The 16,606-nt window shown below is 36.8% G+C and overlaps 1 protein-coding gene across 3 annotated transcripts; it reads right to left on the bottom strand.

Annotated features, from left to right (window-relative positions):
- Positions 1-3,594: 3,594 nt before the first annotated feature.
- Positions 3,595-15,638, bottom strand: LOC113297877 (flowering time control protein FY-like). Of its 3 annotated transcripts, XM_026546450.1 has the most exons (21): positions 15,503-15,634; positions 15,204-15,393; positions 15,024-15,093; positions 14,036-14,330; positions 12,783-12,874; positions 11,773-11,841; positions 11,420-11,524; positions 11,102-11,197; positions 10,913-10,995; positions 10,715-10,786; positions 10,532-10,629; positions 9,716-9,775; positions 9,526-9,586; positions 9,368-9,455; positions 9,163-9,226; positions 8,196-8,274; positions 7,857-7,946; positions 6,341-6,429; positions 5,663-6,165; positions 5,003-5,263; positions 3,595-4,095 (listed from the first exon to the last, which is right to left on the bottom strand). In XM_026546450.1, the coding sequence occupies exons 4-21, from the start codon at positions 14,307-14,309 to the stop codon at positions 3,982-3,984; spliced, it is 2,298 nt and encodes a 765-aa protein (XP_026402235.1). In that variant the 5' UTR covers positions 14,310-14,330; positions 15,024-15,093; positions 15,204-15,393; positions 15,503-15,634; the 3' UTR covers positions 3,595-3,981. The 3 variants fall into 3 exon arrangements, with proteins under 3 accessions (XP_026402235.1, XP_026402234.1, XP_026402236.1); XM_026546449.1 differs by having other exon boundaries at positions 15,204-15,638; XM_026546451.1 differs by having other exon boundaries at positions 14,036-14,337; positions 15,204-15,627.
- Between the last annotated feature and the right edge of the window lie 968 nt (positions 15,639-16,606).

The raw sequence follows: 16,606 nt of genomic DNA, 5'->3' as shown, positions 1-16,606 counted from the left end.
CATAGCGCTGAAAGACGAATTGAAAGCTCAGGCCGACGCTCTTCCCAACGAATCTCAAATGGATAGAGTAAGTTTTTCAATCAAAAGGCCTTTCATCAAAAATTATTTCTTTGGTTCTTTTATTAAACAAGTCTAACTTATTAATAAATTGTTTTTCCAGTACTCTTTGGGTCGCCACCAATACAAATTTAAGTACGGCAAGACGTTTTCGCACGAAGACTGCTATCGTCTCTTGGGAGAAAGTACATGGCCATTCATCTTATATGTTTAAGTGTTCAAGCATGATGTAGTGAACTGTGTTATTTCGTTTCCTTTTAAATTTTGTGAGATGTATCCTTTTATAAATTCAATAAAAAGTTGTTCACGAGTTCGAAAGCAAATAATTTCCAACAAGATTCATCAACATATAATGATATACCCTATGACGACTCTCATGTATATTTCAAATAGTCGGGTTGGGTTGTCATTTGAAGTTAACCTATTAACGACTCATATTCTACTTTCTGGAGATAGTATTAGAGTCGTTTAGGTATAAACGTACACCAATGACGACTCACGCTTCATAAAAGGGTCGTTATTGTTTAACTATATACCTAAACGACTCCATGAGCATTTATTGCGGAATTTGAATTCAACCAATGTGGTTGAGTCGATGAACTGAAAGAAAATCAAAAACATGGTCGTTGGGTCCTTAATATCTATAAATAAAGACCCATATCTCATCTCTTCCTCAATCAAACCATAATTTTCAACTATCTCATTCATTCTCATCAATTTATCATCCAAAAAGGGAAGAGAAGACACCATGGCTACTATCTACACTTACGAAGAAAATTGCACCATTGTGAGAGCTTGGGTGGCACTCAAAGAACATTTCGAACATCTAGGAAGCCACATTGATCAAACAGTTTGGTGGAACCATGTATTCATCGTATTTGTAGCTTTAGACGAAAATTGTAACTCAAGGACTTTGAAACTCGTCAAGGAACGGTTCGGGAGATATTCGAAGAATGCAAAGCGTTCAAAAAGGAATTGAAAGCCTTGAAGGAAGCCGAACCCGATATGTTGGGTACTACAAGAGTAAGTATTTAAATACATACATATCCGAAATCCCAATTTTTGAATGATACAAAATGACTAACTTATATTTGTTTTGTGTTTTCAGTGGGCTAGAGCTTGTGCCCGATATGAGACTATCCATGGGAAATTGTTTGAGCTCGATGATTTCTACCGTATCTTGGAAGGAAATACCTTTGGTTACAAGCTATATGACTATGTGTTTAAGTGCACTGTTATTATCTATTTTAGTTCATTTCCTTCAATGTAACCCTATGAAAGATGTATGTTTTTTACGATTCTATGAAATCAAAAAATATGAAAATCAAGAGATAAAGTCGTTAATGTTTATAGATGTCGGGAATGACGACTCTCATGTATCTATGAAATGATTGGTTAGGTTCGTTATTGTATATGAATACCCAAATGACGATCCTGATAGTTATATTTACAGAGAGTTTGTGGTTTCAGAGTCGTCTGGGTCTAAACAACATAAACTAACGACTCTAGGTGACCTAGCTAGTTGGAGTCGTCAATTGTTACCACAGTAGGTTGACGATTTTTCATAACCTGGAAAAGTTGCAGGTTTAAGTCGTCAACTATTGTGTCAAATCATTGACGACTTTTTAGAGTCGTTTGGGTGTGCACCCCTCGACAATAACGACCCTTGCACTGAGTTGTTACATAGTGTCCATGATTCGACCGACCACTTGGAGCAACAAACAGATAAGTCGAAGAGTATAAGATGTTTACCTGTTTGGTTTGAGCTTCGTGTTCTTCATTTTGAGGATTGGTTCCTTCATTTTGAGCAATTGGATCTTCATTTGCACCATTATTCAAGGCTTCCTTTGTTAACATCTCTTCATCATCTATCCAATCCATTGGAGAATTTAAGATAATCTTACCATCAGCATAATCGTGTTTGTTATTTGAACCTTCACCAACATCATTTACTCCACTTGAATCACTCATTTCTAAAAATCCTAAGTTTTCCTCCAAAAACTCCTCTTCTTCTTCATAACACACAAAAAACACAACTTTTTTCTTCCAAATTTTAATTCTTAAATCTGATTTTAACCTAACCATACTAATTAACTTAACTTAATTAATTATTAACACTAATCATTTATGGGTAGTTTAGCCATTAAAAAAATTGGATAAGGGATAACTAAAATTAGGTTTTGTTGATTGTTTTTGTCCTGTAGTGTGAGGCCCCTAATTGCTTTTTTGAGCCCCAATTTAACGGTGTTGTTGGAGGAGGAAAAATTGCTAAGGGCGATAACTTTGGCTTATCTCCTATGAGTTATTTAAATGACAAAAACACCCATTATAACCACCGCAAGTGGCACACATGGTGCAGTTATTAGTTTTTAAAATTAGACGTCTTGGATTTCTCTTGGTTGATGCATGATAAATTAATTAGATATGGCTCACTTACTTCTTTCTTCTTTTTCATTAAACTGTCGTCTACATGTATCCTTCCCCTCATACGAAGTTTCGAGTTTTGTCATTGGCTAAGAACTTTAACGAGTTCGTTTTGTCGGCCTCCCACTGCTTAGCAGTCATCTAATTTTAAGAGTCAATTTGAGATTAAAAGATTGCACAGCTGTTTGAAGGAAACCGTTACTAAGTCATGTTTCATAATTCATGAAACTTCGAACCCACTTATAGAACTGCTAATTCTTGCCTGATATAAAGACTCAGAGGCCTAGATAAATAAAGCTCTCACGTTGAACGGCGAGGAAATCCTCGCTTTATATTGGCTGAAATATACCTTATTTAAATTTTGTGAAACGAGCGTTTTGGTGAGGAACACTTGACAACGTATGATTGGTTTAAAAGAATAGGAAAAAGATTAAGAAAAAGAAACCAAATTCTACATTTAGGTGAGGACACTTGGCAACGTATGATTGGATTAAATATTACAAACTTAAAAGGAAAATCTAACTTACCGGTTATGGAAGTCCACATTCAATTTGGAAATCGAGTAACTACTATATTAGAACCTTTTTTTTTTCCAAATTATTAACATATAACGGGGGAGGGGGTATCTACATATTTTCTGCAAATAAAAGGAATAAATAAATAAAATCTACACACATCCCCACCTATTTAATGTACTGCGAAAATAAAAGAAAAAATAAACAAAATCTGCACATATTCTTCACCTATTTAATATATTTGCCCCGCCACACCAAATCAAAAATACATCATCATGGGTCAGGACGAAGCCCCGCGCACAACAAATCAAAAATGCATCGCCACGGGGTGAGACGAAACCCCGCGCACACCAAATCAAAAATGCATTACCATTCGTCCCACACACACCAAGTTAAACGAATAAGATAAATAAAATCTCACATATTCTCTCCCCGTTCCTTTGTTTACGATGTAGTTTTAATGGATCCCAACATATGAATGGGGTTTTTGTACCACAAGTTTGGTCACCTTGGATTTTTATGACTAGTTTTGTTTCCGGTAAAATAAAGTTAGGTTAGTATTGTGCAAGACAAGAGTTAAAGTTAGTTAACGTTCATATTGTGCAAGACAAGAGTGTCGCTCTTATATTTATATTTGCGTGTGGAAAGGGTACAGGGTTGTTTTGGCACATGATCTGGACCGATTTCCTATATTTTCGTTGTTTCCTTTCCAGAAAATAAATACTGTGAACCAACCAAAAGACAGTTCTGTAGTTGATGACTAGCCCACTTGGTAAGATCTTCAGTGGGTAGAAAAGAAACGTATTACCGTTAAAACCATATCTCACCTAACCTAAGTAGATGAGTTCCCAAGGAAAGATGTAACATTAATACCCACCGACACAAAGAAGAAATAAACTCTTTATACTTGGATATTTCATCATCTTTCCATGGTCTTAGATACTTAAATACCTTGCTTACCTCTACAAGAACTTTTAGCTACTGGTCACTGAGGAATCGAACCATGTTGTTGTGGTGGTGGTGGTGGAGGCGGCATACCATGTGAAAGACCCATGTGTGGTCCAACTTGCCTCATGCCAGTCCCACTTTGATTTCCTGCCTGTTATAAAAGAAAACAAAAATGATAGCTGCAGATGAGGATCTAAAGGCAAACAAACAAATTAACCAATCAATGTTTGCTGATGTAATAAATACTAACAGTGTAATACTGTATCGGGACCATATCAGATCACCATCCTAATATTCTTGAGGTTGATACTGGCTAAACTGTGATACTTGCAGGCAAAAGGAAACTTTGAAGGGTCTTTGCATTTAAAATGATACTAAATAATCCAGTTAAGAAAAAATATGAAATGATCAAGTCTAGCAACAACTTTTCTGATCACCATCATTATTACACCCAATCAATCCAAATGAAGTATGAACAACCCGGGCAACCAATCATACATTTGTATTACAACGGTATGGAGCTTCGTAAAAGTAATCAAGGTTTCTTTAGGGAGACTAGACACAAATAACCATTTCAGTCTCCTAGATACGTATTAACAGAAGAAAATACAAGAAACATAAATCAATGTTTATACAACAGTAGTGTTTGGTGTGTCACCCAACGGCCAGGATACATTTGAATTTCTAACTACTGGCCAGGATCTTCCCTTCCCTCCTAGAATAACATACTGATTTGGTTAATCCAATGGCTGGCCAGCCTGGCCTTCCCTCCCGTCCCAAGCTAGGTTTATTAATTCTGTTTCTTAAATGGCGAATGATAAATTGGGTTTTCTATTTGTATTTAACGGAAGAGATGGGTGAATGATTTAGACGTTTCCATTCTCTCTTCACGTTCCTCGCTCTATTTTGTAACGCCAAAATAAAACCCCTATTTGGTATATCAGATTCAATCCCTAGCTGTGATTCAAATAACCATTCCAGTCTCCTAGATACATATTAACAGAAGAAAATACAAGAAACATAAACGTGAAAACAAAATCAATAACGATAGGTATTACCTGGTATGGATTAAGTCCTGGAACCATTGACATTTGAACAGGTTGTCCACGGTTGTATGGACCGCCCAATGAAGGATACATTTGGCCCGGTCCACTTGGACCTGAAGGGCCCTGAAGATTAGGTATCCCATTTGCATAACCACCGCGTGGAGGTTGCTGTAGAGCATTAGCTGGTACAGATCCTGAATGCATTTGATTCATACCCATCATATGTCCTTGTGGCATTGGAGGAACCATCTGATTGGTCGGACCTTGCATTCCCTAAATGAAAAAATACATCAAAAAAGTTATGAACTGAGAAACATGTTCATTATAAATTGGGCAGCATCCTTCAAAAATAACTTTGCATCAAGTTTTATACAAAATGTGTTCACTGCCCTAGATATAGTGAAAAAAATCACCACAGTTAGTATTGAAAGATGGTTTTCAATGTATGGATAAACAATAGACGGCCTAAAAATCAGCAGACTTTTAACATGATTGAGAGTTTTAGAATGATTTTATTTTTCATGAGAAAGAAGTACATTGAAAAGAACAAATTCACTGAACATCATCCCTAGATCAACTATACTTGGGTCTTGCAAGAGCTTGTACAGTAATTTTATATATTATAAGCAGATCAAAACTTATGTATAACCCGAGAGAGACAAAATAAAATACCAGTTGACCAGGCATTGGCGGCAATTGTGGTGAGTTAGACAAGGAGGGCATGGGCAAAGAACCTGCCATTGGGGGAGGGCGAGACAAATGAGAATGTGGTAGGAGGGACAAATGAGATGGTGGTGGTTGCATCTGCGATATATTTGAGGGTGGGACTTGTAACGAAGGCATTTGCTGTTGGTATGGTTGATGTTGTTGTTGTTGTTGGGGCGGCATATGATGAGAAAATTGCTGATAAGATTGAGCTGGGGCAAGAAGAGATGGATGTGGACCTGGTGGAAGGGGAGGAGCCCCGGCAGGCATAGAAACTGGAAAAGATTGCTGTTGTTGCTCTCCTTGATCAGATGTGTCAATAGATAATGGCATTGCAACTCCAATACCAGGAATGGTTCCTTCATTTCGAGGCAGAGCAGTAGCAAAAGGTCCTGGAGTTGATGGGCCATCAAGTACTGGGAAGTTACTGGGCACACGACCCGCCATGGCAGGATTGTGGTCACCAAATCCTGAAAATGCTCACAGTAAATCAACTCATGGTCACGGAGAAATAGAGATAATGAAGACAAGCAAGGATTTCGATAGGCGTAAAAAAGGACCTCCTGTCTCCACTCCACGTAAAGAGACGAGATGAACATTTCAAAAACAACCTTAAAATGACCACAGAAAAGGTGTGAATGCAACCTTGGCTGTATCCCGTATTGAAGTTATCACGGGGAGGATCTCCTGGTCTATTTCTACACCAAAACCTTGTCGTATGATCATTGCTACCGCTGCACATTAGAAGAAAAAGGTGAGTACACTAAATCCTGATGTGCAAATACAATACATACACTACTGTACTGTACTGATAATCGAATAACACTGTGCTTATCCCATCCTTTGAGCACATAGACTTAGTAATGATGGTAAATCAGTTGACAATTTGCTGAGCTGATGAAAGGTATCATCCGATTCAAGCAAAAGATTATACTCCAAACCTTTGGCGCTGTATGTCTCTGCCCACTTCATTTTTTTACATAAGTATCAAGGAACTAAACAAATATAATTAATTCAACTGTAGAACCCTAACATGCTTGGACACCATTTCCTGGATTCAGCTGTGACGTACACAAACATTCCCCGCACTAGTTGATACTTCGGCAGGTACTTGCGCATAGTTCAGTTACATGTTGTGAGTATATCTTGTGTGTTCGGGCACATCGGTAAGTCAGGCATGTATTCCAGCGCTAACCACATGAATAGATCTCAAAAGCAAATTACAACTGAAAACTAAAGCACATACCTACCCAGAAGTAAATATGCATGTGCAAGGCCGTGACTGTAACAGTCTCTATACTCACTGTACACCTTGCATCAAATTTTGACAATGAAACACCTACCCACATAACTGTTACATGGTTCTTTCCGACAAGGAAGTTCCAGTGAGTTGAACAAAGAAATCTCTACAAGGATAAACCCCTCACTAGTCACTACAGAAAGCCTACACACAACTTTATGCCCAGCTCCCAGTATGTGAGCAGAATTCATTGTTATATTCCAAAACATCAACTGTTGTATTAAAGCTAAGAGCTAACAACTTACAAGATCTGTTGTTGTGATAGTTATAGTTCTAATTTTCATGTGATGGCTTAGGTAACTAATGATTCCATCGTGGAACCTCTGTATGTCATTTCAAGCTTTAATTATTTGACAATATTTTTCTATCACTAAATCTTTGACTTTTATGAAGTTCTACATGTCAAATTAAATACTCAAAATTAGTTTCCAAATTCTTTAAGACCAACTCAATTATGATTTCCGAACCCAAAATATTACTCAAAATGGCATCAAATACATAGTTCAGGTGTTGGTTTAGAAACTCTATCATTCAAGTGTGGGTTTAGACTCAACCCATGATTCAGCATAGCAAACTGAGATCATTATTAATTTTCTTTTAAAGCAGGTATCAGAATTTCAAATACCAGTATGTTTGAGACTAACAAGTGCTAGTGGGCATTCTATTGCTTGCCACAAACAAAAGGTTGGTCAAGGTAGTTACTAGTCAAACTGGGAGACAACTATAGTCAAAATTATTCGTGTCGTTTATAAATATAAAGAAATGTAGGCGCACTTCAGTTCGACCATTTAAGGTAAGAAACCAAGACTATCATCTTCAGTAATAATTACAAACACAAGCATGAAAAGACAGAAAAGTTACCTGCATAGGATATAGCCAATAGGATGCCATGCAAGGTCCCACACACTGTTTTCATGCGCCCCAGTTATTTCGACCTGAGGAGTATCATGCCTGTTCATCGATACAGTAATCACAAATTTATTATGTAACTTTATAATGGAGCAAAGTCAAAAATGTAGCATAAGTATATTGCTCCTCTCCAGAGGATCACTATCAATAATTTAGGAACAACTGGAATACTTGTTCATCATCCAACTAAGACGTCCAAATAGGAAAACTCGATCATTACTAGCAAGGAGAAAACAATAAAAGATACTATGGAAGTAATCAGTACTATTTTGATCATGGAAAGATAGTTACCCAACGAGCCAATGGAAGATGGACCCATCAAAACTGCCGCTGACAAAGTATTCTTCGTGGAAAGGATGCCATGCAAGAGCTAGCAAAACAGAGAAAGCATAATGGGGGAAAGTCCCATCTTCAGACCAAATGAAAAGCATAAACCACATATGGTTCAACCTATTTGACTGCCATTGACATTGATATTCAAACAACCTAAGAAAGAAAGATTCATTTTGAAACCAAACACCTTTATAATTTTAATTTTTTATATGATTGGCTATATGAACACAAAACTGAAAGTAAAACTTTTTTCTGTCTTTTGCTTCTGTGGAGAAGAGGTGTTAAAAGTCTTATTGCTAACCAATCCTTGCCTGGTGAAAGGTGTAGGCGACTAGGCTTAGCTACATACCAATTGATAGGCAATTGCCTCAACCAGACAACTGAATTTAACACCCGCATTTTGTTTCTAAAAAGCGGAATCTCATTGTCTGAGATTATGGTATTTTAGGTGAACCTTCTTATGCAGAAAATAAATTAACCTTGAATCTGTCTAACTTCTATGTGAAGACAGCTTAGTTCCAAATCGCTGAAAGAATTCCTGGACCCAATCAATGGTGATTATGCCTCGGCATGAATCAAATAATTCACAAGGTTACATTAGCAGAACCAATAGATATCTCCATGAAGCAGCAACAAGCAACCTAACAAGCGTTCTAAGTGACATATATTTCCACTGACTTGACTAATTTTGAATAGAATGATTTGTGCCAAAAAATAATACAAGTTGGATTCAGAACCTAGAAGAAAGGGGACTCGTTCCTAATAAACATGGTTTCTGGTATAATAGTGAGATTATACACCATCAGATCTTAAATTGTATGCCCAAACAAATTTTAGTTACACATTCATATGTCCAAATGGGCATACAAGAACCAAAACATCTTAAGAAAGCAAGTAAAAGGAAAAGTGACGAGATATTACTAACCAGTTACATCCTTCCGATGTCCACGAAAGGATTCAAGCTCTTTCATAGCTCTTATATCATAAAGCTGAACATTAACAAGGAAATGATTGGTGTGTCAAGTGTCAACCAATAAAGTAGCAAAAAAAAAAAAAAAAAATTTACGCTTGGGGTAAAAAATGATAATAGTATAGTTGCAATAATTAACACTATGGTCCTTCAACTGCACCTTGATGATTTGATCCTTCGAAGCTGTTAGTACCCAATTACCATTTTGATTCCATTTGACACAAAGCACTGTATTTTTATGACCATGGCTGCAAAGGAAGTTTTGGTTAACGTGCATGGCAAACCAAACAGCATATGGAAATGAGAAACTATACTTACAACGAAGAAAGCTCTCTCCCAGATTTAGCATCCCAAAGTTTTACAAGGTTGTCTTTGCCACCTAACGCAAAGGTAGTCAAGTCAGTTTGAGAACAGCTGAATGACTCGAATACAGAAATACAAACAAGAAGGTTTTCACCTGAATCTAGTGAATAAATGTAGTGATAAATATATGCAAAAATGTACTGACCTGAAACTAGTAAAGACTTTGTTGGGTGCCAATCGACACTCTTAACATCCCAACCATGGCCTGCCAGAGTTCAAAACACGTTCATATCTCTTAGCATATTTCATGCATGCTTAAAGTCCGTATGATACTCTGAGACATGCAGAAGAAAGCAATACTATGTTGTGGATAGCAAAAAGATTTTTAAGATTCAGTTGTAAAATAGTTCATCGGAATCCTGGTACATTAATAATGCCATTTATTTAGGGAGAGAAAAACAGGGAGGACTGCTTAAACCAATATGGCTAACCAAAATCTGATAATTAGAAACCATAAATTTTTCATTTGGAAAATTAATGCACCAGCTTATAAAACAAAACAACTAAACTGGAAATATGCATGGACCTGCTGACTTAATGAGATCAATCCATTTATTTTTAAAACAAATCTTAATTTCTTGAAAACAAATCTTGATAACTTCTAAATGTGATTTTTCCAGTTTGCAGGATGAAAAACTTTTAGTGACATGATTCTAAAAAGCAAACTTGCAGATAACAACATTAACTGCGGTTTGTTTGGCTCGCTTATGCTTGCTTAATGTATATCTTCAAGTATCCCCAGAACTATTTGGTGACAATCCAAGTAATCGACTTGATTAAAAAATAAATTTGCAATCTGATAAGGAAAAGAATAAACCCCAGTACTTCACATCACCAATTGCTATGATAAAAGCATGACATACACCTCATGGTACAATAAGCAATAGGTACAAATGACACTTCCGCGGAAATATACACAGCAGTCACTAACAAACCCAACAAGTTCCTTAAGGCACATTACCAGATAAAGAACGCTCTTCCTGGCACCGCGCAAAATCCCAAACTTTAACAGTTGTATCATCAGAACAGGAACAGAACTTCAGATCAGTTTTACTGAAGCTGTTGAGCAATATATATCTTTTAAAAATCCAAACATAAAAAAGCTAACACACACTTAATTTCATATAGGATTACAAAGATGTACCTCAAGTCACGGACTGATTCCTTATGAGCAGATTTATTTGCCTTGACATTATTCATGTTATTTTGCCAATACCTAACTCAATAGTAAGTATATAAATATATAAATATGTTAAAGTCCATATAACTAAATCCTCAATTTACAGGAAATCAGGAACTCGGAGTAATAAAATAATCATATGTAATAGGTCGAATGTCACACTTTATTGCGCCTCCATCATCACCGGTAACCATCCAATTCTCATTGTGACTCCATACCATAGACCTGATTGCTTGATCATGAGCCTATATAAATGGACATTCAACGACAAGAATATTGAGTATGTAAATGTTCAGATCAGAACAAATATCTTTCAAAAGGAAACAAACAAGAATAGTGAACGCTACAGACCTGAAGAATCATCTCAAAGTTAAATGACTGTCCATTCCAAAGAGTAAATTCACCACTTTGAGAACCAGTTATGAGACGTCTACCTGTAGGAGTCCACTTTAGTAGACAATAATTGATTTCGTTAGACACTGAAAAGATGGTACCTGTCAACCAATAACATTTACTATATCACCCTAATTAATTCATGATTCAGTCTCCCGCTCAGTACTGATAACGAAGTAGCATTTCCTTCTCCTATTGCCAGACATGTGTGCTTTATAATTGCACAAACTAAGAATTCCATATATTGATGAGAATGATGTCACACATAAAACTTACCAACACACGGTTTATTGAACACCTATTTTTGTTAGTAGATGCATGAACAAACTTTGCAGCGAAACTTGTCAACGGATTATCTGCGTAGGCAATTGTTGGCAGCATCTGCACATTGACAAAGAAGAGAGACCTTAATATGTACACCAACAAACTGTACACCATATCCACGAACAAGGACGCAGTGAAACACACTGGTACTCAGTTTGATATTACTTAGTTTAACGTCTACAAAGTATGAATGACCAAGGGTGGACAAAAAACATGCAGAAACTAATCAGACAAGTAGCAAATATTCTACTGTTCACCTATTCGGTTTACGAAAACAAAGTACTTCAGAAGAAAAGAATACTAACATCTATTGCTGCAGCTGGGGTAGGTTGCAACACAGTCCTATCCCTTGAATCTCGCTGCCATGCACGGGTCTGCAGAACACTGATGTTAGATATCATATTCACGCCTTTATGTTGCAATTTGAACACATACACACACACATAAGTACATATTTAAGCCAACATTTCCAGTATGTGGACTTTAGAATAACATGTGAAGAGTAATGCGCTAATTGTGAGATAACTGTTGTTGATAACTTAAGATATGTTATCATGTTGGTCAAATGTTAAGATAGACACACTATTGTTGAAATGGCTACTAATTATCTGATTTGCACTCTTATGGATCTCTCTTAGTCTAATATAAAAATATGATAAGTAACGAGAATGAATTTTACGGAGAAGATAAACTACACTAGAAGTCAGCAATCCTATGGCTAAAAGATAGTTTATGCCTTTCTGGTCAGTGAGTCATAAACACGGCATGAACTTCAATTGTCAATCTTAGCATATCAACTGACTCAGAACCATACACAAAATTTGATACTTCACGCCATTCCGAACAGAAGCAGTTAAGAAGATTAAAAGAACTGAAGGATACCTCGATCAGACAGCTGCCATGTAAAATAAGTAAGTAATTCTCAACTCCAATATATATAACCAGGTGAAGGCAAATAAGAAATTAAAAGCCCATGCAACTGATGGGCAAGACACTCCATAAAGTGAGTTTCCAACAAATAATAGTACACCAGTTGCACCAAACTTTCTCCATAAACATTGAAGGTCCAAAACGAGACATTATGATATACATCTAAATCTAGGAAACAAATAAAGTTAAGTAGCAGGTTTTTTTTCTTGTAGAACAGATAGTGTTTGAGATTATTAATTTATTATGCATGTCGAGCACCTGGATGCACAATAGCAACTTACAGATATGCACAATAGCAACTTATATTATATGAACCATCACAAGGTCAGTAATCAAGAAACATATTTTGAAAAATGCAGACTGGAAGAAGAAAAAAAAAACTCACCTGCATATAACGAACTACAGTGCTAGTATAATCAACTGCTCTTCTCTGGACAAGCTTTCTAACTCTTTTAGCGGCAAAACTGTCTCCTTGAGCTGCAACAAATTTGAAGGAAAATCACGAAAACCTCCACAAATACAGGAGAAGCCACCAAAACCACCATATATATACATCAACACCAGAAACACTTATTTATCGTAGGAAAAAGAAAGATTATATCTGATGATAAGTATATCAGAACAACACATATTCAAAAATGTTAAGCTACCAGTTGCACGTTGCAAAGAAAATTTACCAATTCAAATTAGACAGTTTGCAATATACAGCACTCAAAATAAAAACAGGGCTCTATTAGGATTCTGGCCTAGCCAAATAATCTAAAAACTGGAACATATAACCTTGGCCCTTGAGGATAGCTTCTTTTTCACCAACAAAAATGTTAAGCTACCAGTTGCACGTTGCAAAGAAAATTTACCAATTCAAATTAGACAGTTTGCAATATACAGCAGTCAGAATAAAACAGGGCTCTATTAGGATTCTGGCCTAGCCAAATAATCTAAAAACTGGAACATATAACCTTGGCCCTTGAGGATAGCTTCTTTTTCACCAACATTGAACAGTTTATTTTTCCTCAAAGCTAAAAACTATATGAATTTGTCTCAGTTGCTTGAGCATGCATTTTCAACTTCTTGACAAAGGGATATGCCTACACAATGTTACCGGATTAGCAAGGTGCTTGGATACATGATACATATTCCCATAAGCGACTAAATGAGGATCAAATATGCCACGATATATATAATCAATACCATATTAGAGGAAAAGGTAAAAGGTATTAGACGATTAGAACCTAACACTAACTATTTAAATTGTATTTATTTATTTATTTATTCAGTATTTATTTCTACAGTACTTGCGATTCATGAATAATCATGCTTCATCGAAATCAGTGGTGTGTTCTTTTCAACTTTCTAACTGTATTGCCTGTGGTTTCTAGCAATTAAGGCCAAAAATGTGATACTCCCAATTGTGGCATATTGGTACACTATAGTATCGTAAAACGACATGTAAGTATCCAACCGCAATTCGTAGGCTACGTACAAGCTTTTTCACCTACGGGATGCTAGGAACATTCCTCTAGCTCTTACAATTTCATCGAACACTTGGAAATGGACGAAGAAGAAAACATTTTAACACCAGTGAACAAATGCATCAGGAGCACAGAATAGAAAAGGTGTTGAAATTGCAAATGCTACCATCGTAAGGAGTGGGACCAGCGGGATGGTAATCAGATGTGAGATTAGTCGAAGAAGCTGATGGTTGACGCATTGGCGGTCCTCTATGGAAGTCTAAGCTTTGTTGCTGGTGTTGGTGTTGGTGCTGATGTTGCTGTTGTTGATGTTGTTGTTGATGTTGGTGCTGCTGTTGCTGCTGATGCTGATGTTGCTGTTGATGCTGATGTTGCTGTTGATGCTGTTGCTGTTGATGCTGCAGCAGCTGCTGCTGCTGATGTGGATCATTGTACATCATCCTCGCTTGCAGTGCAAAAAACTGTTAACTGGAAACTATTAAGAGAGGGGAAGAAAAAAAACTAAACAGGAACTAGAATACTTCGGAGTTCACACCTTAAAGGGCTCACTTGTTTCAGGAAAAAATCCAATCATGAATTAGTAATGCATATGACTCTTTGATACCTATGAATGTGTATGTTGAGTAACAAATGACTTACTAGTAACCTAAAAATACCTTGTTAAATAACCAAAAATTCATCAAATTCCATTGTAATGACCAGAAAATGTTTATTACAAACCCAGTAGCTCATTCATTACAATAGCATTTTTCAGAGTTATCAATTTCATCTAAGTAACGAGCGAAGAACATTTTCTAAGGAACATAGTACACCACATCCTCATTGATCGGCCAGAACGAGAGATCCATGCCATTAGTGTATAATTACAAAATTTTAGGAGAAATAATGTGACTGAAACTGTAGAAGTGAGCTCAATCAAAATGCAAGCATTAAGTTATGCATACAGATGGAAGAAAATTCTCCTTAACCTATAATGACATTACGGGGACTTCACTACAATTTCTAAAAGAGATAAATAGACACCTGTAAAATCATGAGAAACAGACATGCTGATGGAAACGATTCAGACTAGGTTTTTGGAGCTAGACAAACTTAAGTTAATATATAAGTGCCTTTACACACAAAACTAATCAGGATTCATTTATCAACTGTACCTCTCTCAATCACTGTGAATGCACCACAAGCATGTGCAGACTTTAGAACCTGTCTTAGAGTGCCTTCTTCCTGTATACCACAAAACAACAAAAGATTTTCAGGGCACACGCATTCATTACAAATGAAAAACTTCGACTGAACCCCAAAACTAATGATACTCTAACAAAACTGAACAATACCTGGAATGTGCTTTACTGGAGTTGAGTGACACTGATAACGGTGAATAGCGAATGAAATCTCAACCCAAACTCCAACAATACCTGTATGATTTCCCTCCCTGATTTTATTCTTATGTGTTAAGACCCAAACCGAACAGCGTCTGGGTTAATCTGATAATGAAATCGTTTGAGAACAGATCACCAGTCGACGCTAACGGTGAATAAATCACCAGTTGAAGGGAAACGATCAAGAAATAAAAAATCAATATCCTCTTTAATAAACCCTAAACCCTAATAAACAGATAGAAATAAAGAAAAACCTAACACGCTTGTCAAGCATCAATTATCAGACCACCACTTCTTGTTGCCACAGAGAGATTAGGCATGACCCCCACTTTTAGAGAACGGAGAAGAGAGTAGTGGGTACAAGAGAACTAGAGAATAGACGAACCTGTCCTTCAATCAAGAATTCGCCCGAGGAACCCCTCCTTATGTATATACCTTATTTACCGGTAAACCGTAGACCAAGTTACTCTATATCGATATGGTGGACCATGGCATAAATCCGGTAAGGCCGGGCCGCACAAACCCAACTCAACTCATGCATTTGGACACGACCAATGTAGTCAATATCGGCCGTATCGGCCGATATATCGGGGATATTTCGGATATCGGCCCAAAACGATACGATAAGAAGGATGTCGGGGATACGATATTCGACCGATAATATCGGCCGTATCGGTCGAATATCGGCCGTTTCGGTCGAATATCGGCCGTATCGGTCGATACGAAATTTTTCTACATTTCCTGATATGAGACGGTATTGGTCGTCTTCTATAAAGTTTAAGGGTAATTTTGGCGAAGAAAGTCTTTCGGGTGGTAGTAGAGGTGCATGTAGCTCTCGAAGCAAGTCTACTAAAGTTACTATTTTGTTTTATTGATAAAATTGATGTTATCTATTATATCTTATCCGAAAATGTGTGGAGAAATGTTTAATATAAAATTATAGTCTCTAAATCTATGACCGATATTTCAACGATAATATCCCCGATATAAAATCGTACCAGTGTATCGGTCCCGGCCGAGATGAACCGATATCCGATATTAACTACATTGGACACGACTGGCCACCTTTTACCCACCACCAACGGGCAGGTTCGGATGGTATCTCAAACCCGATACAGGTGGATTAGACGAGAGTGAAGGTGAAAAATAACCCTTAACCCATCCACTCGCTTAACATGTAATAATAAAGAACGATTTTTTGGGACCATGGTTTTATTTTGGGTAAAGACGTTAGAAGTAAATCTAGGTCACTTCTTATCTAGATATTTATATTAATATCTAAATTACCCTCCTGATTAATTTGGGTGATGATTAGCTAGTGTTAATAATAGTTAGTGTAATGATTAGTGAGATGATTA

Source organism: Papaver somniferum, chromosome 7 (assembly GCF_003573695.1).
Source record: "Papaver somniferum cultivar HN1 chromosome 7, ASM357369v1, whole genome shotgun sequence".
In the NCBI taxonomy this organism is placed as follows: domain Eukaryota; kingdom Viridiplantae; phylum Streptophyta; class Magnoliopsida; order Ranunculales; family Papaveraceae; genus Papaver; species Papaver somniferum.
This window is presented reverse-complemented; position numbering and strand designations above follow the sequence as displayed.